The following is a 26,692-nucleotide window of genomic DNA, read 5'->3' on the forward strand; positions in this document are numbered from 1 at the left end:
GCATAAAAAGGGGCCCGTGAGACACTACTTATGGCATCCTTCCTGATTGGTTGGTTTCTACTAGTCAGCCCCTCAAAATTCCCCCACCCCAACACTACCTACCAGCTTATATTTAGTTGGCAGAGCTAGGATTCAAATATAGGCAGCCCAACAAAAGAGCACCACACTGCCTCACTCTTTCTACTATGGCCCAGTTGACCAAGAGGTATTTCAAATTTCATAGCATTACAGGAACTGGAAAATATGTTTGAAAGTAATTGCTCTTAAAAACCAAGAGAAGATTAAGCACTATAAACAATATTGTTGATATTAAGAGAAAGCCTATGCTTATTGCAACTCCATGTTACTTAATGACTATCAGTTTAATAGGTAGTCATTTCATGAAATTTATTTTGTCAAACTGTAGCTCAAACAGGAATTCATTAAAACTGGTAAAAACTAAGCAAGACAAAAGACCATATCAATAATTCCAAAACTCAACATAAGATGTGGAAATTATCAGAATGATATGGTGAACCATTTGTGCTATAATTTATAATACTAAATATTTAATTTATTTGTAGTATAAAAGTAAATATATATTTTATTTATATATTGAATTATGTATTAATATCCTGATAACAGGTTACAGATATTTTAAATATTGGTTTTTGTATATTGTTACCATGCCTAACAAAAAACTTCTAAGATAGCTGGAGGATCTATGGTATCCTCTTCCAAAACTTTATAAAAGGTTCCTCCACTGCTGATTACCACAAATCAGGAATGACCTATACCATAATATTTTAAGCTATGCTTTACCTTACATATCTTGTACCTATTTCAATAAGACAAGTGCCTAGACAATAGATGATGATCTTTTCAAGAAGACATTAACTATTCTATTCTTCCACCAGTCATCTGCTAAAATTTTTCCCATGGCTGACAACTTAAGGAAAAGCCTTTTCTTGTTTTATAAAACTTCCTGGCATCAAGAAAGAGGGAATAAAGAGAAGAAACAAGTAGATCTGCAAGACAAAAGCAAACAACAGTACTACCTGGTTTATAGCACCTGAGTCACCGACAGGATGGAATGCTGAAGTACTTGCCAGATACATCCAGTGAATATACATAAAACAAAACATGAAACTTTATGCTTCTGATTTGTAGCTCCCTTAACCTAAACCCTTTAGAAAACAAAAATTGACCCATAAAACTGAGCAAACAGGAATAAAGGAAAGGAACCCTTTCTCTGTAATTAAGATGCAATAAACAATTACCAAATCAGCAGCATGGCAGTCTTCCTACGAAACTTTAATCCTGATTCATAGAAGTAGTTTAAAAAGGAGAATGAATCCTGACACACAACCTAATGCTGCAGGTGGAGTTACACGTAATTTTAAAAACCTGTTTATATCTACCTATCACTGAAAATGACAATTACGGAAACATGTTACCTTTTAAGGCTTTTGTAATGAGGCCATAGGGCATGCTATACTAAATGAAGTTATAGAACACAATTTGAATTACCTAGCAAGAGTTATTAAAATCATATTGTGACATCTCAAATAGCAAGGCAGCTACTGTACCTTTATGATTTTGCATACTATATAAACAATGCTGTACTACTAAAGATATACAGAAAAGAAACAACTGAAGAAATTTTATTTTTATTATAATTTATAGCAAATTGGAAGTTTGTATCCTCTGACCAACATCTCCCCATTTCCCTACCCCCTACCCTCTGGTAACCACCATTCTAGTTTCTGTTTCTATGAGTTTGGCATTTTTAGATGTCACATACAAGTGACATCATACAGTATTTTTCTTTCTCTGACTTATTTCATTTGGTCAACTAACTTCCGAAGGGGCAAAGCTGATTAAATGGGGAATTGAATTTGGTATCTAATCAAAAGAAGTGAAAACATATGTCTACAAAATCCTGAAGGCAAATGTTTAATCACCCAAAACTGGAAACAAACCATTAACTGATAAATGGATAAACAAACTGTGCTACATCCACAAAATGCAACACTAACTCAACAAAAACAAAATATATACTAACCATGGGCCTAGACTTTATTTTTCTCTCTACCTCAAAGTAGGATTGAGGGGAAATGAAGGGCTTGCCTGCTGGGGGAGAATATGTAAGTACTCAAAGATGCTCTGTAGATGATACAATGCACTATCTCGGCTATAATTTCCTATCTATTCATCGCTACGGTGCTATCCTACATAGGCAAATAATTGAGAGATAAATGACCAGATGAAGTAAATACTGTACACCAAGAATGCAAAAACAGAGTTGGAAATGAAGGGTAGCACAATATGCTACCCCAAAATACGACTGTAGGAGTTCAGGACACGCCACCATAATTAATGACATATTAATTATTTTGAGCTGTAGGCACTTGAAAATGAGCAAATGCAGGGAGAGGCTTTTTCTGAACTCCACTCTCTGCCTAAAGACAGATCCTCCCAAAGGAACTCAACTGTCATAAATCCCCTCCCTGGGAGTTTCATCAATCTGGGAGGATTGGCTCTTGTCACAGGAAAGGAGACTAGAAGCAGACATTGCACCCAGACAAACTTTCCCACAGGAGGTTATCATCTTTCCTATCTATTCTTCTAAGGGCCTATTCAACTCTCCTAAAAATCGTCTATTGTCCCCTGAGAGGCCTGCATCCCTCCTCTGCTTTTCCTGAATTGGGTGGTATTTAATCATGAATTCTAAAGCCACCTCTCTGAGTTCCTCATTTTCGTACACAAGGTACATAGGTTAATAAACTTCTATTTGTTTTTTTCTTGTAATCTATCTTTTATTACAGTGGTCTCAGCTAAGAACTAAGAATGGTAGAGGGAAAATTATTTGTCCTCCCCTATGACAATTACAAGCTGGTTCTTAAGAGTTGTCAATACTTAAGAAGAACAAAGAAGCCTTCTCTTAAGATGGGACAATGCTGCTTCCAAATATGAAAAAGAAGAAAGTATTTCATATTAAAATAACCTCTCCCCATAACCATTAGTAACACATTTTTATCCCAAGTAGTTAGAAAGCAATTAAGAATTTCTATTCAATTAAATCCTAACTGGTCATGAGAGGAATATCATTTTGTGGCAGAATTTCAAGTCATCAGTCATGTTTCTACTTGACTGTAACCAATATAAGTAATCAAGGAGAATATAATTTAAACATATGAATATATAATTTATATTTATAGCTTGTGAATAATAAAACTGTAACTAGACATGAACATGAAGTCTAAAAGATAATTATCAAGGCATATAACTGTGAGCTAACTTCAAGCACGGAACAGAAAGGACATCAACAAAGTAATGAATATTTCAAAATCTGTACAGCAAAACAAGGACAACTTTTACAAGTAAACATATTTTATACATATTTGGTAGTTACCAAACTCAGGGAGGGAAGGGAACTCCTCATTTAGATGTTTTACCTAAAAATACATAAGATACAATTGTTGCAATGGTGGTTTAGAGGAGAAAACAGTAGACTAGCCAAATAGTCTAGCCAGTAGACTAGCATAACTCTTCTGCATCTAGAGCCCAACCACCCAGAGATATAACACATATATTGGCACCTCTTATTGTAAACAGCAAATTCCACTCTCATAACTGAATAGGGAAAACAAGCATCTACAACAATCCCAAACATATCTATTTAGATGAGACCCAGATGCTATGGAAAGTTGCCAAAATATGTCATGTAATGGTCAAACATGCTTCTAAAATAAGCTCACTATTTGCATCTGAAAATAGTTCCAAATTCTTTGGCTTCAGCCTGGACAAATACTGTTAAATTTAGATAATCTAGTGCTGCCACACTTAACTAGAATACAGCCTCTGCAGTTCTTCAAGTTTGTTATCTCTCTTTCATTTGCTTTTGTTCCTTAGCTCATTCATCACTCACAACATGTCAAATAACACAGCAGATCTTCCTCTCTTTCCTGGAATAGTCTATCTGAAGAGATACTCTATGAGTGCTTTTTGGTAAAAGGATCAGGACACCTCACCCAGAAGTAAGTTCACAAAGCTCAATAATGAAGATGAAAATAAATTACAAATTACACAGACTTTAGAGTTTTTATTCAACAAGAAGGAAAAACACGGACTATATGATTACTGAAAGAACTGTCATTAAAATAAAATCTGTATCTTACATATTTTATTATTACTAAAAGAATGTGCATTTAATAAAAATAATCTGTATCTTAACTAAGCCCATGTAATTATTTATGGAATGTATTACTACATATTTCTCTAACAAAATAAAAACAAATCATACAAAAAAATTCTATCCATAACCTCTTCATCAGAGTGACTAATTATAAACAGAAGTATGCATCTTAACTCTTGAAACTTAAAGAAGGAACTGAGTTTTTAATGATCTCATTAGTTCTTCAATTTGTCTTGATAACTAACTATATAATGCTATTTTTGCCATCCTAATATGCTTTACTGAAATAACAATGCAAATATATCAAGTTACTTCAAGGGTAAAAGACCCTAAAAAATGACAAAAAGAAACTAATGAGAGGAATATATCCTACATTTTATATCTTAAAGATACATGTACATGAAAATAAAGAGAACCCTAAACATATTAGTGATTCCCACCATGCTAAACAACTAAGTTACTATTAATGTAACTATTTTCTTTTGGAGGAAGGGACATTTTTCCTCTCAAAAATCAATCTGGTTTATGTCTAATCTGTGTTAGCATGAGCATGTTTTCTAAAAATGCCAACAAAGGAATGATCTATGCATGAAACATGATCTCATTACAGTTATAATGCAAAAGTGAAGCGGGTAAACGATATATCCAAGATTAAGGAACAAATCATTTTCCCCAAGAAATCAATTAGAAGATTGGGGGTGGGGGGGTGTTTAAGTCTTCAAATTTAATCATGGATTTTACTTATAAACAAATAGAACGTAGCATTTTCCAACGGTTTTGTATAATTACTTAAGGATAACAAATGCACCAGACTACAGAACCAGATTCTACTAAAACGGAGCTGTAGCATAAGCGCTAACATATTTCACTTATTTTTAAAAGCAGATTACCAAAATATGTTTTATCAAGTTTTTTATCATATTGTACTATTGAGAGATAAAAGAAAAATATACAATAATACATGTGTTTGGAGACCAAAGCACTGCCTACATTATTTTTAAAATGTATGAAAGGATTTTTCTCAAAGTATACAAAAATAATTATTAATGATGGTTATTTTGTGAGCAGAGAGGGAGGAGGCTTTTACTTTATATCAGTTGGGATTAACTGACTTTGCTTACCATACATGTACTACTTACTTCTTTTCGGACAGTGTAATTATGGGCCATTAAATACTTTATTCTTCCATATGTTAAAATTACTGTTTTTTAAAAAAATATTTCAAGAGTCAACAATGGGTAATCTTCTCAGGGTAAAATTGTTGAGAGGAGTTTAGAGGGGCAACTTGATTGCTGTTCAATTTAAACATCCTTTCACATATTTTGCTAAAAAGTATAAGCACCAGAAATGTTAGAGATTTTCTTTTTTGTCATGCCCAGAGTCTAGTTCATCCCTAGCCCATAGCACACAATCAACAAAAAGACAATGACTAACAACAATCCCTCAAGTATATTTCTCAGCCTTCAAAACAATCCAAAATTATTTTGAACAGCACAGACAGGTATTGTAATTAGAGTGACAGTACTTATGACAGTACTTACGGCAGTGGTTCCTTTCCCACTTTAGTCTGCATCACAATAAGCTTGGCCTTATTCTTTTATAACTCCTGGTACTCAGCACAGAACCTGACAATATTTGCTAAATATTAAGCAATCTAAAAATTTACAATCTACAAAAGTCTACCATCCCTGAAATTACCATTACTTAAAAATCTCTACTATCATTTTTAGAGCAATGATATACATAATAAAAAGAAATGTATATACTCTAAAGATTAGAGTTCAAAGATCAATCCACAAACTTACATTTGAATAAAAATCATGCTTTCCAGCTCTTGAGGTTCAGCCTCATTTCTTTCAGACCCAGGAAATCGCTGAATAATCTACATAACTAATTTAATTTTAGTTTGCATTTTAGAGATACATTTGAAAGAAAGTCTTCAGTGACCATACTGTGTTTCTATTTTGTAGGTGTAAAGTCTCAAGAGCATTTTCTGATTCTCAAACAATCAGTACACAGATTCATAATGATCCAAATACTGAATTTTTAGATATTTTATGTTTTTAAGTTAGATTTTAAAAATCAACATATTATGCTGGAGTCAACAATCAACTCTTCAACTATCCATGGCCCTAACTAAGCAATAAACCTATAAAAATGAATACATTAACAGGGCAGTCTGATAAACTTTGCCAAAAGTATGCTCTTGATCTTAATGCTAAGGGCTGGTCCTGGAACCTACTCACCACCTTTGACCAACTCAAGGGCAAATGAAAACCCCAGATGATGACATGTTCACATCCTTTTGCTGTGCTATATAAGCTTTTAATTTGGAGATGGGTTAAGGAGGAAGTACAGATTACTGAGATATAGCAAAACAATGTACAACTCGCAGTACATTAAACTGCTGATAAAAAGTTACAATGTCTGCGTATTAGAAAGTTGGGCTTATTAACCTTTTCCACTGGGACATCTGGGCTTGCTTTATAAGATAAACATGAATTTTACATATCAAAATCCATTTTACATAACCTTTTCAAGAATGCATCTATGCTGAAAATTCAAGGGTCAGTTGGTCAGTTGCATTTGTATTCCATACCTTCCTTTAACTTATCCTTTTACAAGCTCACTTGTAATGGCAAAGTAACATTAAAAATATCCATTAACCTTAATTTCCAAGGGATTAGCAGTGTGAGGAGTAAAGAAAAAATAAATCAGTCTCTATTCATGAAATTTATGGTAAAGAAAAAATACCTACAAAATGTATAAAGTCCCCCTCTAACTTCTGCTTTATCTGAGTTTCCTGAATTGCTAAGAGATATTCACTTATTACTTATGCAATTAAAAATTAAGAACAAACAAAACAGGTTTCTCCCTACCTATTTTTGAATAATAAAGGCATTCCAAAGGAACAAGAAAGTAAGGAATAGATTCCAGATAGAAGAAATAACACACACAAACGGCAGAGTTGTCAAATACGGTGGGAATAGATGACAACACCAGATTAGAAAAAACCTCTGTATGCAGTGCTGGAAAATTTGGGGTTTTAATCTTGAGGGACATGGTGATAATAAAGGAAAGTTCTCAGCATGTGAGAACCAAATTTACCCTTGAGAAGGCAACTTGGATATCAGGGTAAAGAAGTGGAGAGGCTCAAGACAGAAGGTATATGTAAAAGTTCAGAGGAGAGCTGATGAGGCTATGTGAACACAGATTTCTAACTGGCAATCTGCATTTGATTTCTTAGTGGACCAGAGTCTGGGAGAAGACAGAAAGAAGGATGAGTCTCAAATTTCCATTTTGGATGACAAAATAAATAATGATGCCATCATAAAGATTGGGAATGCAAGGAGCTCAGTTGCTGGGATGCCAAGCACAAAGATAATGAATATAAGGGACAGGGTGGGACTACAAATTATTGAAGTGGATTAGAATCTTCCTAACAAAGGAACAACATCATGGTCTACAGAGTTCTGAAGCAAGTATCTGGAGACCTGAGGGTTGTTTTTTGTTGTTAAATTGGTTGTGTGTGTGTGTGTGTGTGTGTGTGAGAAAGAGAGAGAGAGAGAGATTTTCCATTTCTTATTTTGGCTTCAATTCTGCCAGCTTCTTTCGTATAAAATATGTAGTTCTCTTAGAAATCATATTGCTTCTTACTACATGTGCTAATTTGACTCTCGATCCTGAATTTTCTTGACCTCCTAGTGTTATCTTGCAATAGTGGTTAACTTCCAAATGTTAAATGTTTCACCTGTATATTACTTGTTTACCGATAGACAAGTTCCTTAAAAAGCCGCAGAACATGCTATAGCATTTCTTTCCATCACTTAGAGTGTATTTTGTACGTTTCCCCCAAATTGTGTAAACCTACATGACAAGCCCCTCCCTTAAACTAACTGGCTTCTCTTGATGTCAAACTTCCCCGTTGCTAACCGGGATATTTAATAAGGAAAGAGAATCTGTCCAGAGTTCAGCACTTTGGAAAAAATAAAATGCTTGAGCCTTCAAGTATCTGACAAGTCAATTTTAAAAGCGAATCTACCTCCCTAAATGATCAAGTTTTATAAGTTACTTTATTATTGGTCTTTTTTACCCACGACTTGATGAATAACTCCTATTCTCTCTTCTCTATTACCTTAGGCACTTCCCCATCCCCTAAGTCTCAGACTACTAGTCTCATCATTTTTGCTCTTAGATGTTTTTTTCAACTAATCCTTCTTTAGGTAGCTTTAAATTTTAAGGCAGTAATTCTCAAACTTTTAATAGAACAGAACCCTTAAGAGTTAGGTAAAATCCTTGGGAGTCTAGGGGGTCTAACCTTAAAAAGCTCCCTATCTTTGAAGTATCACAAAAATTTATTCACAGCTTGCATTTTGCTGTATTATATATTTAAGTATTAAAATGCTTTAATTCTGTCACCACTTAAATTATCTTTTTGTCAAAAAGTTTCCAGAAAAAAAAAAGGTCTACCTTGAAGCTTCTTTTGCTTCTGACATACCACTACAACTTGAAGTTTAAATACTCAGCGTAAAAAAGATTTTTATACATCACAATTTCCTTTACATAGAGTTAAGTAAAATTATAAGAACTTTTAAGGAATACATAATTTAAAATGCCACAAAACTATAAAAACAAATGTAAAGAACTTAACCCAGGAATCAGAATAATCATTTACTTGGGTAGGGAAGATAGGGGGAACATGGCAAGACCATGTGGTTAGGTATAAGTTATTAACATCCCAGCTTATGTTCAGGTGGTAATCTTAGAGGTGCTTTTATTTTTCACTATTAAAATAAAATAAAAACTAAATAATTACATAAATAAAAGCAGGTCTTGCAATATTAAGAGTATATAAAGTAACATGAATTATTATGAATCCAATGAGCAAAGAAAACAAAAATTAAAAAAAAATTTAGAGGCTCAATTCAGGAAGCATGGGCTTATGGTTCCACCTTCCTTCAGTCTTTACAAATATACTTACATCACCTTTAAATGACAAGAAAGTTTATTTTCTCAGTTACTGTACTCTTATCCCCAATCTCTCCCAATTATTCTCCTCCTCCCCCATGATGAGCTTTAAAAGTGAGAAGAAGTTTTTAACTGTTTATAACACTTACTTCTGCAGAATCACTCATTCACTAACACCTTGCAATCTTTCCTCGTCCCCCTTTATTCACTCACTCATCCAATCATCCATTCAGCCAATATTTACGGATTGCTATAAGCCAGGTTCTATACTATAAGGAATAAAGAGGGTATAAATTGGATAGTTATAGAGTCATATAAGTTATATATAGTTATAGTTACATAAGAGTTATTGGATAGTTCTCAAGTAGCTTGGAATCTAGTCTAGGCAGATATACTAATAAACACAATAAAATGAGACATAATAATAGGGGTAACATGCAAAAGTATATAGCATAAGAGAGGGCTGCACAGAAGACATAAATTGAAACTAGCACTTTAATGGGAATAAAGGTTAGTAAGGGACATTCCTACAAAAAGTGAGGAGGCTTAAAATAGAACAACAGCCTGTTCAAAAAGCCGCAGGCAGCTGTACAAGGCCACAGCACAGGATACAAGGGAATGTGATACGAGACAAAGCTGGAAAAGCAGTGCCTAAAAAAGCAAACTAGGAGGTCTGGATTTTAGCCTGTTTGAGAACTCAGTCTTCTTTCCACAAAGGGCTGCCCCATACTACGACAGAAACAACCCCCAGCATAGGACTTCTTAATTTTTTGTGCCATGGACATTTTTTGGCAGACAGCTAAAGCCTACTGACCTGTTCTCAATGTTTTTATATCATAAAATACATAGGATGCCAAGTAATTTTTATAGACACTCCACTCTTAAGGTAGTGAAGCGTAAGGGTGGGCTGTGCATAGTAACTTTCTTCTGGAGAGTACAGTAAGGAGGGAGAGGGAAAAGAGTAACTTTACCATGGAGAAACTTGACGAATACTTCACTTCAGCCAGGTGATCAAGGTTAACGACATCGGTAAGTCATGCTGATAGTTTGTACACTCGATATATGATGAAAACGGCACTTTACCTCTCTGATCTTCCTCTCAAAAACACATTAACCAGCCCTAGCCATGAGAGAAACATCAGACGAATCCCAACTGTGGACATTCTGTAAGAAACGGTCACAACCAAGTGGACCAAAGGAGGCACAACTACTAAATGTAATCTGGTGTCCTGGAAAGAATCCTGGGCAAGAAAAGGAACACCAGGGGAAACAGGAAATCTGCATAAAGTATGGGCTTTAGTATCAACACTGGTATAACCGCTGTGAGAAATGTACCATACTCATGTAGGATGTGTTAACAACAGGGGACACTGGGTATGGGGTACACAGGAGCTCTCTATATTTGCAATAAGTCTGTAAATTTAGAACTGTTCTAAAATAAAACTTTAGGGACTTCCCTGGCGGTCCAGTGGTTAAGATTTCATCTCCCAATGCAGTGGGTGCAGGTTTCATCCCTGGTCGGGGAGCTAAGATCCTACATGCCTCACGGCCAAAAAACCAAAACGTAAAGCAGAATCAATACTGTAACAAATTCAATAAGGACTTTAAAAATGGTCCATATCAAAAAATAAAATAAAATAAAACTTGAAAGAATTAAGTGAGATACATAGGATTAGAAAGGAAATAAATTACACTGAAATAAATATTTTAAAAAGAAACAAATTTGTGTTGTAATATTTCTGCTTTTCTTTTATTTTCCGTTTCTGTTATGCTTCTTTATTAATGTATTAAATAACAATATATTTACAGGCAGGTCTAATTTTGTAATTTCAAGTGGTATGAATGTAAGCAGTATTTCAAGCTATCTGCAACAACCATACTATATGAAATTACCTAAGATTGCTAACGGCTGACAGTCAAACATACTGCTAATACTTCTGCAGTTTGTGGCCTACAGTCAAAACTGAAGAAATGCTAAACCTCATTTAGAGTTTAGTAAAAATAAAGATGTCTAACATTTTTCCTATCCAAGTTCAAAGGGCACTGAACTCTATCCATGGACTGCAGATTAAGAATCATCTTCAAAAGGAAAATAAGTGCTAACACTAAATGGACACTGTGTTGCAAGATCTCTAATAGTCATTATACATACTTCTTCTCATTAAATCCTCACAACAAACCCATTCCACAGATAAGGCAGCTTCGACAAGTTTGTATAAGGTCATGCGACCAAAAATGGATTCAGACTATAGTCTGACTCTAAATGAAGATTCTGACAAAGCGTCTCCAAAACCACTTTCTGGCCCCTCACTGTGGAATTTTTGAGGAACAATCTACTGACTATACTGCAGCTCACCAATGCTCCTGGTAAGCAACTTTCTGTTTAGGCAATCAGCCTAAAACGAAGGTGTAACGCTTCCTAGAGCTCCATTTGGAGTAATAATAGAGATCACCATCCTCAGCAGCAGCAGCAGCTAACCAAAACGAAAAAGGGAAACACAGAAGCTCCCCGCCCTTGCACCAATCCGAAAAGTAAATTTTCATCTCCATTTTCCAACTCTAACACACAGTTTGTTAGTATCCTTCTAAGGGTGTGTGTGCCCGCCTATATATGCTTTTAAGCAAATCTGCCAACATGTGAAATATCTAGGCCATATTTTATTTGGTCTGTGGAGGTTTCTTATACAACTAAGTATTACTAATTCTATTTTCTTAGAACTAGAGGTGCAACTACAATGATCTATCCCCTAAGCTTCACTTTCAAATGAATGTGTAGGTGAACTTAAAGCAGACTTTCTAAAAATAGTTTGAGTTTTCAGTAATTCAGCTATCTCCATCTTAAAATTCCTTAGTTGACATATACTACTCTCTGAAATCCATGTCCAGATTACGACTTTCCCCCCACACAGCATGCCAACCTATCAGAGAATTATAACTGAACAGATCTGGATTTAAACCCTCAGTCTGTCCCTTAGCAGCTATGTCATCTTTGACAAATTACTGTAAACCACTTTAGGGTTATATTTCAAGGCCCTAGGTTTTGTATTTCAGTAATCATTGGCAATTGTTAATAATAAGAGATCCTCATTATGTAATGATTGAAAGAAAAAATGCTTGAATAGCACTGAGCAAACTGTGAAACATTCATGCAATTTATTTAATTTGGGGTTTTACTTTTAAGTTGTAAAATTTTCCCTTAGCAATGTTTACAGAGGACCTTTGCTGAATGTTATTTCTGATAGTTTTAGTTGATTCTTTAAATAACAAGAGATTTGTTCTAGCAAAGGATTTATCTTTCTTTGGAAGAAGCCAAAATCATCTCCATTTAAGGACACATAAGCAGCTGCTGCAAGGGCTTTTAGTCACCCATAAGAGAGTGAAGCAGACTGGGTTCACTCTGCTGTAAGTATTCTAAAAATTAAAAATAACAAGTAGCTTCTCCAGAATTACAATCAAGATTTAAGAATTAGAATCTGGAGGTGTGGTGATTTAAGTAAATCTAATATATAAACAAAAAACAATTAGAAAAAACAGGAAAATGATGCCTGGCTTGTCGAAGGAATCCTTTTCTGTTCTCAGAAGTTCAAAACATCATTCCATTTACTAAAATTTCATTTACACAGTAATTTTCAGGAAAACAACTACTGCATTAAATGAGGCACACCCTTTCAGAAGTACTAAATTTCCAAACACATGCACACCTATTGTCAATAAAGTATCACTAGCTAGGATGCCACTGATTAGTGATTTGTGATTATTTCTTTTTTGCTAGAAAGTTACTCTTGATACTGTCAGCTTATTGGAATTTTAGTAAGATTTTACGGTAAGTTAATGTAGCTGTTAAAAAATCCTAAGTACTTAAATGTGTAAACAGTAACTTTTCTTGGGGTGATATCTATCAGTTCAAATGAGAATTACTATTCATAAAAATGTTGTTAAAGCCCTAACTGAGAAAACACAAAATTTTTAAAACCAAAATCAGATTTCTCAGCCTGGCTTTCTCACACATACTCTTCTCCCCCATACACACGTAGGTATGAGAAAAGAAGAAAATAAGTCAGGAAAAGGTATAAAATTTGATTCTGTGACAATGTTTAATTATTGTCTTGCTAGAAGCTAACCTAATGAAGCTGCAGTATTAAAGCAACAGCAACAACAAACTCAATGAAAGCTGTTTGGCTTAAGCCAGTATTATTATTCTCATTCTATTAAAATTCCTATTACTTTATTTTAGTTCTTCAACATTATCACCCTCAGTTTACAATTACTTCTAAGCCTGAAGATGCATGAACCTTTAAAAAAGAGCTTTCTACCACGCTGAACTTACTTTTTCACTTATCTCCCATATACTTTTTAAAATAAAGAACAAAAGGCACAAAGTGTTAATGACCTTTCCATACCTAAGGTTAAGATAAATGACATTCTAAAAAGTTTGGTTGTGATAAGACTATGGCTAACCAATCATAACTTCAGAATTCCTGCGTGACATCATAAGACCTCCCTAGAACACTTTTTCTCCTCCACCTACTTCAATTGTTCCCATAACTCTGGTAACAGTCAGAAAACTTTCCAGCTAAACGCCAGATAATACTTCATACAACTTACAATATTCTATATTGTGATCATCACAACAGCCAAGGTAAGAAACAGATTTCACTGATTATGGCAATTCTTACTTTCTATAACTCAAACTTACTGAACTTTTTAAAAAGCTAATCATATTTTATAAACTTCAGTTCAAAGTTAGATAATAACATGTCTGACTGACATAAAGCTTAATTTCTAAACAAATGCTTACCCATTCAGTGATAGTAAGAATAAGACTTAACCCAGAAATGATAAAGATAGCATTCATCTTTGGTCCTGGTTGTTGGTTTATCATTTTAATTCAAACTTCACTTTTATTTTGCTCTTCAAAAGTAAATTTCTACCAATTAAAATATCTTTCAATCATGACACCACGTTTGGTACTAGTGGTGATTTGATTTCTCCATGCAAAAATATGGTTTCATTTTGTTATGTGTTACTCTGCTGAGAAGTAGGGTAGGACTGAGCTGTCTGCTTACATCCGGAATACTAAGAACAGTTGTGTTACTGGCATCACTACTCCAATATTATCATTATGATTCTTTACAGGGAATATTAATGAAGTGGAGTTTAAGAACATATAGCACGAACTAAGTCCAGTCAACTTCTATTAAAAAATCCAAGCTTTTAATAAATTGAGTTATTTATATTAAATTCAATATTATATCATAAATAACAAGTTTGGACATTTCAAAACACTTGTCAAAAACATGTAAAATTCTTTCTGAAGTTACAGAACATTAATTTCTTTATTTTAAAAATAAAGAGACATTATTTTGGTAGCACAAATATTCCTAAGTATCTCATTTGAGTGAATTTGATCAAATGAATGTTTATTTTGCTATTAATGAATATACTTTTATCAAGTTACTAGCCTCCAGTGTTCCTCAGTTTCCTCTCTTGTATTTGGAAGGTGGAGAGGAGGATGAAAAAATGCCCAGGAATGGAGATGCCACCATAAATTTTATAACTTCTGTTTAAATTCTACTCTACTCTTTATCCTCAATTTAATATATGAAATGTGTTTTCATTCTTAACTTTCAGTCAGGGCATAAAGGATACTACATTGATTTTATTTCATTATTTTTATTTATATATATATATATGTCAAAATAAAATTTACCTCTAGAATTCTAAGTTCTTATGACCAATGTTAACTCTACTGCTTTTTATAGATAAGAACTTTGTATAATTCCTTAAGCAGCTTTCCTTGAGGCATGCAAAAGCATTTATAATTTCTGTCTACCACTGAGGCACCCTAACTGCCTCTAAGTATCTTCATATTCATAAAATGTTTTTCCTTTGATGTTACACAAGAGTCACTCAGTGCAGGTGTTTTATAAGCAGATTTATGCGTTTTTACTCAAATATCTATCAAATTACATTCTCACACTTCATATGAGATGTTCATGAATTCTTTTATAGTACCAAAATTTCACATCACATACTGCTCCACGAAGTTAATTTCTAGAAAGAGCAGAAATTCTGCTATTAAAGTTATCCTTCGTGTGCCAGATTAACGGAAATTACATAGTTACAGTGACTGTTATTCAAATTTGAAACATAATGCCCTAGTGCCAGACATAATGTCCCAACTAGTTCATCTCTTTCATAATGTGAAATTTAAGTACTGTCTTTGTTTCATGTGGTTTAAGACTAAGTGCTTAAAAGAAAAAAAAAAGTGTCTGATGAAATAAAATGGAAGAAATGTGAAAGATGTTTAAATTATGAAAAATTGATTAAGTCTTAAAAACACATGAAAGAGCTAGAGTACTCTGTCTAACTAAGAGGAGTCATGTCACTATCATTTCCTAAAACTCAAGTATCAAAATTATTTTAACAGTATTTCAGTGGACATAAAGGAAAATAATATTCCAGAAAAAACTGCATTTCGTTACTTATTGATATGATTTATTTCTTAATCTCACTAATTAATTGGAGATAGAATATTTACATAAACAAAATAGTTCCCCAGAAGAATTAAAATTTTAATGTATTAAATGTATTAGGTAAAATATTAACTGTGTCATGTATTAAAGTTTTAAGTAAAAATTAAATGTAAAAATTAGAGTACCTAAATTAGACTGTATATTTATTACCAATCCTAGAATAATGAGGGCAATTAAAACTTCCTTCTTTATTCTTGAACAATATTCTAAATGCACCATATACAAATATTTCATTTGATCCTCTTAAATCCCTATATGTTTGACACTCCATCTCTATTTTACAGTTTAGGAACAGATGCAAAAAGGTGAACTGCCCAAGGTCACCGAGCTAGGAAATGGTGGAGCCTTGACAAGAGCCAAGATTTTATGACTCTAAAGCACACACACGTCTCATCCACTGATCAACATGGCTTAAAAATAAATCATGACATTGGCAAAACAAAATAAATTGAAAGTCCTCAAATGGCACTCTAAAAGGCAAAGTTAGAGGATACAAACTTCTATTTTAATTTAAAACCATTCCATTTCATTTAAAGTTAAATTTATGCATGAGGTATGATGTCCTTAATAGCCTTATAATATTCTGATCACTTTCAAAGCCAGGAATATAAGAAAGTTATAGATGTTCTCAGTTATTAAGCGATACACCCTGGAAGACAAACCTCAAACTAACTGCACAGATTTTAAAGAACAATAACATGCACAAATTAAAGTTTCTTTTTATTTAATTTGTTTTATTGCTAAAATACTCATGTCTTTAATCTTTAGCTTTGATACCTAAAATTCAGGTTAATTTCTCCTCAAAACTTTTCAAAAAATTACATTTTGTTATGTACTGTTTCTTAATCTCACTAATTAATTGGAGATAGGAGAACACTTGCATAAACAAAAACCACACTTTCGTATTTTATTCCAGTTCCATATTAAATCCTTGGCTTTCCTAAGTTTCATTTCTGACCTCCTCACATTCTACCATTTAAAATATTTAACCTCATTTGTTCTGAAGTGCTTGAATAGAGCAATCTTGCTTTATTTACGCTATGAAAATCACTAACTTTCATCTAAACTGTTAACACGGTACTGATCACACCAGCAAAGAAGAAAACCTAAAGGTCAGAAATCAAGGAAGTGATGTTTCTAAATTACAGTGACCTAAATCAGATAATATGTAGTCTCTTTGAACATTTCCAGAAATAGTACATCAATGTTCTTACCCTACATAACTCTGAAGCATGTATTACCAGAGAAACACAAGAAAATGAGGCCTGGGTGTACATCTCCACCCCAGTAAACTTGTAGTCAACTGAGGACCTCTAGTGCTTTCTAAAATGTATTTCACCTTCAGGTCTTTCCAAAACAGGGAGAGAAGGGAGGCCAACTTACCCACATTAGTGGGGATATATTTAACTGGCATTCATTTTCCTTAAAACTTCCTCTACACTTCCTCCTCACATGCTTTTCCCCCCCGAAGAAAAACCTGAAGGTTAAAAAGAATATTTTAATTGCAAATAAATTAATCTTAGCATAATAAACAGACAATAAAGACAAGCCTACAGACTAGCAACAGCAGTGTGCCAATTTCAAAGAGAAAATCTGTACGCTGCTGTTTAATGAATTTTCCTAAAGGCAGAGCTTTGAACTCAGGGAAACAATTTATTATGGGGTCAATTTAGGGGTGGAGAATATGTTGATTTTTATATGTTTACACAATTCTTCTCATAACCAGGCAGAAGCAGCTTGAAGATTCTTTCAAATAGCCAGTGTGGACCAACAAAGCTCTGGAAAGTTGCTAACACAAAACAACTTCCAATACAACTTCCAAGTTTATTAGCATTAGGCAATCTCAAAAGGAAAATGATTCTACCAAAGTGAACTTTTGGATGCCAACAGATTGATGACAAATCTAATGATGAACTGTCCTGATTTAATTCAACAACCACAACAAAAAAGATGCATACACAATCGCTTCTGGATTATCTGAGAAAATGACAGCAAAGAGTAGGAAAAAATAACGCCTCCCCCCAATAATCCTAATATAGACAAGTCCTGTAACTCAAATCTATAGAGAATTCTAATCTTCTGAACCAACCTAATGGGAAAAATTTTTCAAAAAATGATCTGTCAGACTGTAGTCTTAGATGTGTATTACTTGAATTTACTAGCAAAATATGTCCATGTTTATTTTACTAAAAGCATAAACAAGCAGATAAAAATTAAAAGGGAAGCAAAATTCTGAACACCACAAATAAAGAATCTAAGGAATTTATGGTTTCAGCAGAGGGAGTACTGAAAAAAAACTGAAGTTCAGTAAGTTCTGCAAAGCACTGAAAGTGCTTAAATTACACGTGGGGATTACTGCTCAGCGTATATAACATCGTTAAGGTATCAATTGCCTAGCAAGTCATAAAGCAGACACCAAAAGTCTGCAAAAGTCTACTGAGGTTCCTTTTGCACAGGAATGCATCTGATGTTACCTTAAAAAATAGAAATCAATGCAGACAAAGTGAGAACTACTGCAGAAGCTGACAAGGTACCTTGCACCCAAAATGTTGCCTAACATGGCACATGATACCTGTTGAAGGATTAGAGTTGCCTGTAGTTTGGTCTCTCCTTCTTCCACTTCAAAAAAACAGAATACTATCTTGAACTTGACTGTATTTACTTCCCAATTTCATCTTTTTGAGCAAAAGAGGAAAAGCGGACAAGCAAAGGCTTTATAAATCCTACAAAGAACAGTAAAGAGTTATTCTTCCCATCCTTCCAAAAATTTGAATAATCACAGTGCCCACAGACATACAAGATATTCTGTGGGTACTTTTCTGCCTCTTACATGTAACTCAAGAGACAGGGATCTGGCACATCTACAACCAAATTCCTATCAAAGCATCTTTCATATTTTCAATATTCTGATACTAGGGCCCAGATGATGAATTAATTTTCGAAGTATCCTTACTCCTCTTGTCCTAAACACTTAACTTACATAACTGCCATCCTTTTAAAAAGCCCCCCCCGGGGGGGTGTTGGGGGGGTAGAGCTAATTTCAGTCTCCTTGGTTGTTTAGGCCAGATGTAAGTTCAGAATACCCCAACACAATCTATTTCTGACTATCCCAAAAGAATGCTCTAAAACATTAAATTAAATGAAAATACAGTGAAACTATTTTTCTAGGCTCTCTACCAAATACTACTGCATTAACAGCTTGGCTCTAAGAAAGAGAAGGAAAAAAAGACTGCAGGAGTTCTAAACTCATAGGATGGCTGTGACCACAGAGGAGGAAAAAAAAGAAAAGATAAACACCTGACAACCATGCCATAAATTATGATGTAGTGAAGGTCACAGACAACTCTAAAAATAGGACTGTGCTGTTCCCACACACGTTTTTCCAATTCTCAACATATGACTGGAAGCCCCATCTTGTAGGGATGAATTTTGGCTTAATTATTATCATACAGATTTTGGAAGTTCAGCAGAATTAGGACTCAACACATTGCAGATTGTACCACTGTAAAATAAATTGGGCCCAATAAATTGCATGCATATAGCTAACATTTCAGCATGTAAAGTAGGTTTGTTTTGGTTTTAGCATAAGGTTATAAAGTGACTACAAATCACTTTAGAATTATAACATATTTCTAAGTTTGACAAGAAATAAGACAGTATCTTTGGTTGTCTCCTTTATAATCAATTTGTCTCCAGGAACAAACTATCCTTTTCCAACAATAGTTGGCTGAAGTATTATGAGATCATCTTTAAAATCTATTCATTGTATATTCATCATTAGATAGCTCATCTATTTAGGGCACACCTCTTTGTATTTCACAAACACCAAATATCCACTTGTACAAAGCCCACTTCAGGCTAACAAAAAGAAAGAGACTTGAGAAGAATATTGGAGATTATGTGTTTATCAAATTCTATTTTCTACATGGTTAATCTGTTAATCACAGCACTATCTTTGATCATTAATAATTTTCTAAAAATATTAAAGTAAATCATAAAAACCCTTGTTTAACTTCACTGACTTGTTCAAATGGTACTAATTTTGCACTAAGTACTAGAATACAAAATAAACACGTGATTTCTTATACTCACGAACTAGAATTCTAGTGGGGGGCACAGGCATGTAAATCAAAATTACAGCACAGCCCAATAGCCATATCTTGATACAGAGCCCTACTAAAACCCAACAGAGGTGATAACCAATTCTGCTTTAATGAGTAATGGAAGGTTTCATTAGGAAGTGATATTTAAACTGGGCCTTAAGGATTAACTGAAGTTTGCCTGGCAAAGAATCAAAGGTAGAGGCAGGGGGAGGGAAGACATTCCAGGCAGAGCCAGAACAACATGTGCAAAGAACAGAATCATAAAAGGGAATGAAGTATTTATGGAAAGGTGACATGTTTCATGTGACTCAAGTACCACTCACCAGTGTCAGGGTAGGGAGTGACTCTTGTATATGCTTCATGATGAATAACTGGCCTGCTCTTCCTTTTCCATGTTATATCTCACAATAATTTTAAAATTTAGACCTTTTATACCATTTAAGTCCTGAAACTTCACAAAAATTAAGTTTAAATAGGAATTACCAATGCTAATTCTTTACAACCTTCTTAGTTGTACTCTGTTATATAAAGAGATTAGTCAGATTTGTACAATAAAGTAACAAAGAAAACCTTCTCCACAATTACCCAACAGTATAAATCCGCTATATCTGTAATAAACAAATATAAGCCGAAACAACTTAAAGGATGCTTCTTCTTAAGGAACAAAAGAAAACCCCTTTATTTCTATAGTATTTTACCTGAGGAATTAAAAAAAAAGTAATTAAATTAAATTTATACCAAGATTATGCTGTCATTTTCTATTAAGTAACAGCCACTTGTATTGGAGAATGAAGAATATATGCTAAAGATATATATATATATATATATGCGCTAGAGAAACACAGTTTGTTACCAACTCTTTGAAAGAATGAAGTTTGACCTAAGTTGGTTTTTTGGATCTCCTCACTATAGGCCAATACTATGAAGGAGACCAGAGTCTTCAGCCAAATGAAAGCCCATAATTCAAACATATATATACACTACCAAATGTAAAATAGATAGCTAGTGGGAAGCAGCTGCATAGCACAGGGAGATCAGCTCGGTGCTTTGTGACCACCTAGGGTGGTGGGATAGGGAGGGTGGGAGGGAGATGCAAGAGGGAGGGGATATGGGGATATATGTATGCGTATAGCTGATTCACTTTGTTATACAGCAGAAACTAACACACCATTGTAAAGCAATTATACTCCAAAAAAGATGTTAAAAAAATTAATAGAGCCAAGTTGAAGTGCTGAAATTATATAGAATCTAACCACCATATACCACATGGTTTCTTTGTAACAATAAATGAGGAGTTCTAACTGATCAGTCCTAATATAGATCTTCCCCTTCCTCATTCTTTCAGTTCTTCCCTCTGCTGTCTTCAGCACTAGTCTCTCTCAGAAATACAGCTGAAGGTTGAGATGGGTTTTCATGAGACATATAGCCACTAGAGAGAAAATGAAATCAGGCAGCTGGGGTAAGGTAGTAATATCTTGATTAGCAGTGATATATCAACAAATGTTAACAGCTATTATCTTTGGCAGTTAATTACAGTTATTTTTAAAATTCCATTTCTAATTTTTCTTATTTCAAAATTTACACAGACGTATCCTGATTGACAACAAATATCACCAAATGTTAATAGCTATTATCTCTGGGCAGTTAACTCACAGCTAGTTTTTAATCTATATCTAATTTTCTACAATGATCTGTTGTTTTAAGTTTTGTTTTGTTAATTAATTAGCACCAATAATTGATTAGGCAGCAACTAATTAATTAGGCAGAATAGCTTGTGGGAGCTCTGAAAGAAAACAAATGGAAATGCTGTTCTTAAGTACAGGTCCTTTGCAAATAGCAACTGTCTGTGCTAGACAGTGAGATAATGATAATTTTATTACTATGCCTTCTGAGTCTTGACAGCCTTCAGTACTTAATACCATCTTGTTAAAAAGTTACTTAAAATAGCATATTCTACAAAGCTATAAAATCATAAAAAGGAATGAGAAACATTTGAATCTATAGTTCTGGTAAAACACTGCTCATTGGACTATTTTATTCTGGAGTGAAATCAACATCCAGAGAATAATTGAATGCATGCATTTCTTATTATACGACTTGCTCTGGAGCTAGTTATATACTAATGTTCACAAAAACTATGCTCACAGAGAAAAAGCCTTAATAAAACTATATGTAAGGACTTCCCTGGTGGTGCAGAGGTTAAGAACCTGCCTGCCAATGCAGGGGGCACGGGTTCGAGCCCTGGTCTGGGAAGATCCCACACGCCATGGAGCAACTAAGCCCGTGCACCACAACTACTGAGCCTGCACTCTAGAGCCTGCGAGCCACAACTACTGAGCCCGCAAGCCACAACTACTGAGCCCACGTGCCACAACTACTGCAGCCCACACGCCTAGAACCCGTGCTCCACAAAAAAGAGAAGGCACCGCAATGAGAAGCCCACGCACCGCAACGAAGAGTAGCCCCCACTCGCCACAACTAAAGAAAGCCCACGCACAGAAACAAAGACCCAACACAGCCAAAAATAAATAAATTCATTAAAAAAATAAACTATATGTAAGAACTTTTGCCCAAGGGAATAGCCCAAAACAAGCTGCACCCTAACCAAACTATACTTCCAGTCATTTTGAGAGGAGGAGGCAAAGACTAAAGTTATTACACCCCAAATACAAGACATCATGGTGACCATCACCAAAACAGACTGACAGAGACAGAGCAACACACACACAGACTATAGAGATATTTGATGTCATAAATACAAATAATGTTGAGGAAGAGGGATTAACGCAAAACTGTTTTGCCTGTTCAGAGGATAGGTTACACATATTATGCTAATCCATTTTCTATTTTTACATTCCAGACAACCTAAAAGAAGACAGTGATCTCACACTTGGCTGGCAGCTTTTTATCTTTCTCTTGACCGTTTAAAACTTCAGGCTTCCTGCCGTCCTGGTGTCATGGATAAAGTCCAATACCTCACTCGCTCTGCTATAAGAAGAGCTTCAACCATTGACGTGCCTCAACACGCACGTCAAAATCTCCAGAACCTATTTGTCAATTTCTGTCTCATCTTAATATGTCTCTTGCTGATTTGCATCATCGTGATGCTTCTCTGAAGTTCTGCTGCAATCTCCAGTGCTGCAACTTATCACCATCAGCTTAAAATCTATCATCCCATGAAGAAGGGAAAACAATACTACGTAAGAGACCACTTCCTAAGTAGAAGAATTTCTTTGTGAAAAGGTCAAGATTTGGAACAAAACAAATTGTTAGCAAATGTATTCATCTGCTGGATGTTGTAAACATAAAAAGGGCTTTATTTTAAAAAATTAACTTTAAAATGACTATAATGTAACTGCTAATTTTCTCAAAAGAGCTTATAAGTTTCTATCCCAAATCTTTCCTAAGGATGAACTGGGGTTTAATTTTGAAATTGCACTGCTAACAAGTTCACTTCATATATAAAGTATTAGCTTCACTCTTTGGGGGTAAATATAATTTATACTGTACTGTAAAAGCCTCTTTGATGTTTATTAAGTATTTTTCAGGTCTTTACCAAATATATCAAAATAATCATTCAAATGAAATGTCATCATTTGAAACAGCCCTAACATCTGTTATCTTTACTATCATCATACAGAAGTCTTTGTAGTAATTTTATCAGAACCTACATTCTAAAATAGAAAATACGTTTTTTGTATACTACCCTAATATTTTAAGTTTATGTGAATCAAGTTAAAAAACCAAGATCATACCCTTACATAAGTAAAATTTAACTAATTTTTTCAAAGAATTACAGAATTTTAGCACATGTAGGTAAACTGTAAATCTGTTCTCTCTAGGACTTTATGATCAATAGACAAGAACTGTTGGTTAATTTAACATCTGACATTGTGATTAGCCATAAATACTAATACACTAATAGAAGAGAATCAACCTTAATTTAAGGCACTATAGCTAATTATCTGAGTTAGAGCACATAACTGCCACACTGTATCTCTGGAATCATGAAATTTTAAGACATCAGAATGATTTTACAGGTGGTCTTCTGTTCTAATCTCACACTCAATGTAGGCAAGGAACAGAATAAAAGAAAAAATATTATTTCCAGCATTAAAAAATAAAATTTTTAACTATCTCTCCAAAATTAACAAATTCTTTGATTAAATTTTGAAATGAACTTTTTTTGTGTGTGTGTGGTATGCGGGTCTCTCACTGTTGTGGCCTCTCCCGTTGTGGAGCACAGGCTCCAGACGCGCAGGCTTAGCAGCCATGGCTCACGGGCCCAGCCGCTCCGCGGCATGTGGGATCTTCCCAGACCGGGGCACGAACCCGTGTCCCCTGCATCGGCAGGCGGACTCTCAACCACTGCGCCACCAGGGAAGCCCTTGAAATGAACTTTTTATCCCACTATTGTTTATGATAGGGCTTAGCTATTTTCATTAATCTATCACCCAGATGGTAAATACATATTTGGTAGGCCACTCAATTACGCTAAATTATAGATCCAGCAATACTAATCTAGTCTCCTCTAGTCATTTAAAAATATCTTCCAACAACTCATTAAACAATAGAAGTAAAAACTGGTTTAGAAAATATATTCACCAAAATTTGGTAATTTAAATTGACTCAGTTTAAAATTAAGTCTAAAATGGTTTACACCTATATTGCACAATCCGATAATTTTAACTTACGTTCAAGACATACTAGCGATATAGTAATTATTAAAGGAGTAGAAAATATGTAATTTCCTACGATTTGCCAAAATATGGTTGCTAAAAGAACTGGAAAAGTCAGTGCTGACCTTGGTTTGTAACACAAGTGCTACTAAGAAAATAGTGAAGGAAATATTGCTTTTAAGTTTTTTCTGAATCCCTGAGGGGTACTGGAGACAGGAAGGGGGAAAATTTTGGTTCACTGATTATCTGAGAACAGAGGGAAAAGGGGTTTCTTACTAACAGAGGGATTTCTTGAGTGAAACCTCATCTATGGGTTGGATATCCCTAACATCAACTAGAAGAGCTTATAAACAAGAAGTAATGCATTCACTCCACTGGTGTCAATAATAACCCATGCAAAAAATAACCAAGTTCTGTAATTAGCTGCAATGATCTTAAAAAATAAGTGGAAATTTTACAATAATAAGTTCTATCCTTTTCATTATGTTGCTCATTACAACATCAACTTCAAACCATAAGCTGTGAGGTTATGGAGTTTTTCCTAAGTCAAACAGAAATAAAGAATTTTTTTTTTTTCATTCTGCCTTTAACAGAAATTAAAACCTTATACTTGAGGATTACAGAATACTGTACCTTAGATTATATTGTAATGTACCTTAGATTATATTGTAAAACAAAAACCCATTCTTTAAATGCAACTTATTTATTCTGTTTATCATGATGTGTAAAGAGTAAGATATAATGAACTATGTATTTAAACATTTTAAAATACCAAATGCTCAAATACTTTCTACTGTAGAATAAACTCTAATCTTACTTTACAGGGTACCAAAACTGAACTAATTCTTAAATGTTTAATGTTGTCTTTTTTATTTTATCTCGTCCAAAATGTTTATTTAATGCAAATAACCTACATTAAAATGAACCTTCTTGAACTCAGTGAAATTGCTCATGATTGATATGACCATAAAACAATCTAATTATAAGCAGTTTTGATTTTGTAGGTTGTTTTCAGTGACTTTCCCCAAATAAAATAAGATCAAGATTTCCTAGTACAGACACAAGAGGGCAGACCTACATAAAACAATGAATTTCCTCCTGTCTAGAAGTTATTTATCCTTTGATTATTTTTGAGTTCTGGAAAAGCGAGAAAATGGTAAAATTTCAAAAACATTTGCTCTTCTTCTAAGTAACAGCACACTTTAAAATGTCTAAAAATTATATGCCAGTACTATACAGAAAAGATGACAGATTGAAAAAAGCCAAACATATTAATAAGTTTATTCATTAAAACATGTATACAAAAATCAATTATATGCATTTTAGTTAGCTAGTGAATGTCGTATCCTATCTATTGAGAGTGTCACAGTGTCCACATCTTTCAATGCAATTGTGCTATATTATGTTAAACAGTAAAAAAGTTAAAAACAAAACAGGGTGCAAAAATAAGAATAAAAAAAAGAAAACTTTCTTTTCAGAGAATGTAATAGAATACACAAAATGCTCTCACATTAAAAATAAAACCTTTCATTTATATGTGATGTTAGACAAAAAGCAAGTCATTTAGCTTTAAGTCATTCTACCAAATATTTATATTTTTTATTTATATAGGAGAAATCTTCCAGTAAAATACGTTGAAATCATTAGGTGCCAATATCCTGGCTGATCAAGCCTCTCCTTGGTTAAAACAAGCACAAAATTTTATCTTCCTCCTCTTAATGATTGCAACCCAGAACTCAGAAAGATCCTACAGAATATAAGAGAAAAGAAGAACTACTTTGTCAATAAAGAGAACACTTCTTCACTTCTGTCTGGGGGGTCCACTGTGAGCTTATATGGACCCAATGGACACTGCTGTGTGTAGAAGTATGCATCCTCCAATCCCTTCTCACCCCACCCCAAAAGGGAAATGCAAAAGGGTCCTGGAATGGGAAACAGTCTTTCCAAAGAGAAGATAAGACTTTGCTGTTTGTTTTTCTCTTATGTCATAGTCCATGCAGGGTTAGACAGCTTTTGGGGAAGGTGGAAAGAGAGCAGCAAATGTAGAACAGAGGAACGAACCAAAGATTGTGGTGGACATTGCACATGGAGGCCTATACTCTAATCAACTGAGGGCATTGATGGCTTCTCTTCATTCACAAGGGAAAACGCTTCAGAGTTCCACATCACCTACACTCTAGCTGATTTAATAGGAAACCATGGGAATCAAAGAACACCATGCACATAAGA

The 26,692-nt window shown here is 34.3% G+C and overlaps 2 protein-coding genes across 3 annotated transcripts in view; one reads left to right on the plus strand and one right to left on the minus strand.

Annotated features, from left to right (window-relative positions):
* Positions 1–26,692, minus strand: part of CEP85L (centrosomal protein 85 like) — a 156,334-nt gene that overhangs the window by 68,815 nt on the left and 60,827 nt on the right. The gene's annotated exons all lie outside the window — the stretch shown is intronic.
* Positions 13,659–25,410, plus strand: PLN (phospholamban). Its single transcript, XM_004325872.4, has 2 exons — positions 13,659–13,784; positions 22,645–25,410. The coding sequence occupies exon 2, from the start codon at positions 22,742–22,744 to the stop codon at positions 22,898–22,900; it is 159 nt and encodes a 52-aa protein (XP_004325920.1). The 5' UTR covers positions 13,659–13,784; positions 22,645–22,741; the 3' UTR covers positions 22,901–25,410.

The sequence above is a fragment of the Tursiops truncatus genome, chromosome 12 (assembly GCF_011762595.2).
Source record: "Tursiops truncatus isolate mTurTru1 chromosome 12, mTurTru1.mat.Y, whole genome shotgun sequence".
NCBI lineage: Eukaryota > Metazoa > Chordata > Mammalia > Artiodactyla > Delphinidae > Tursiops > Tursiops truncatus.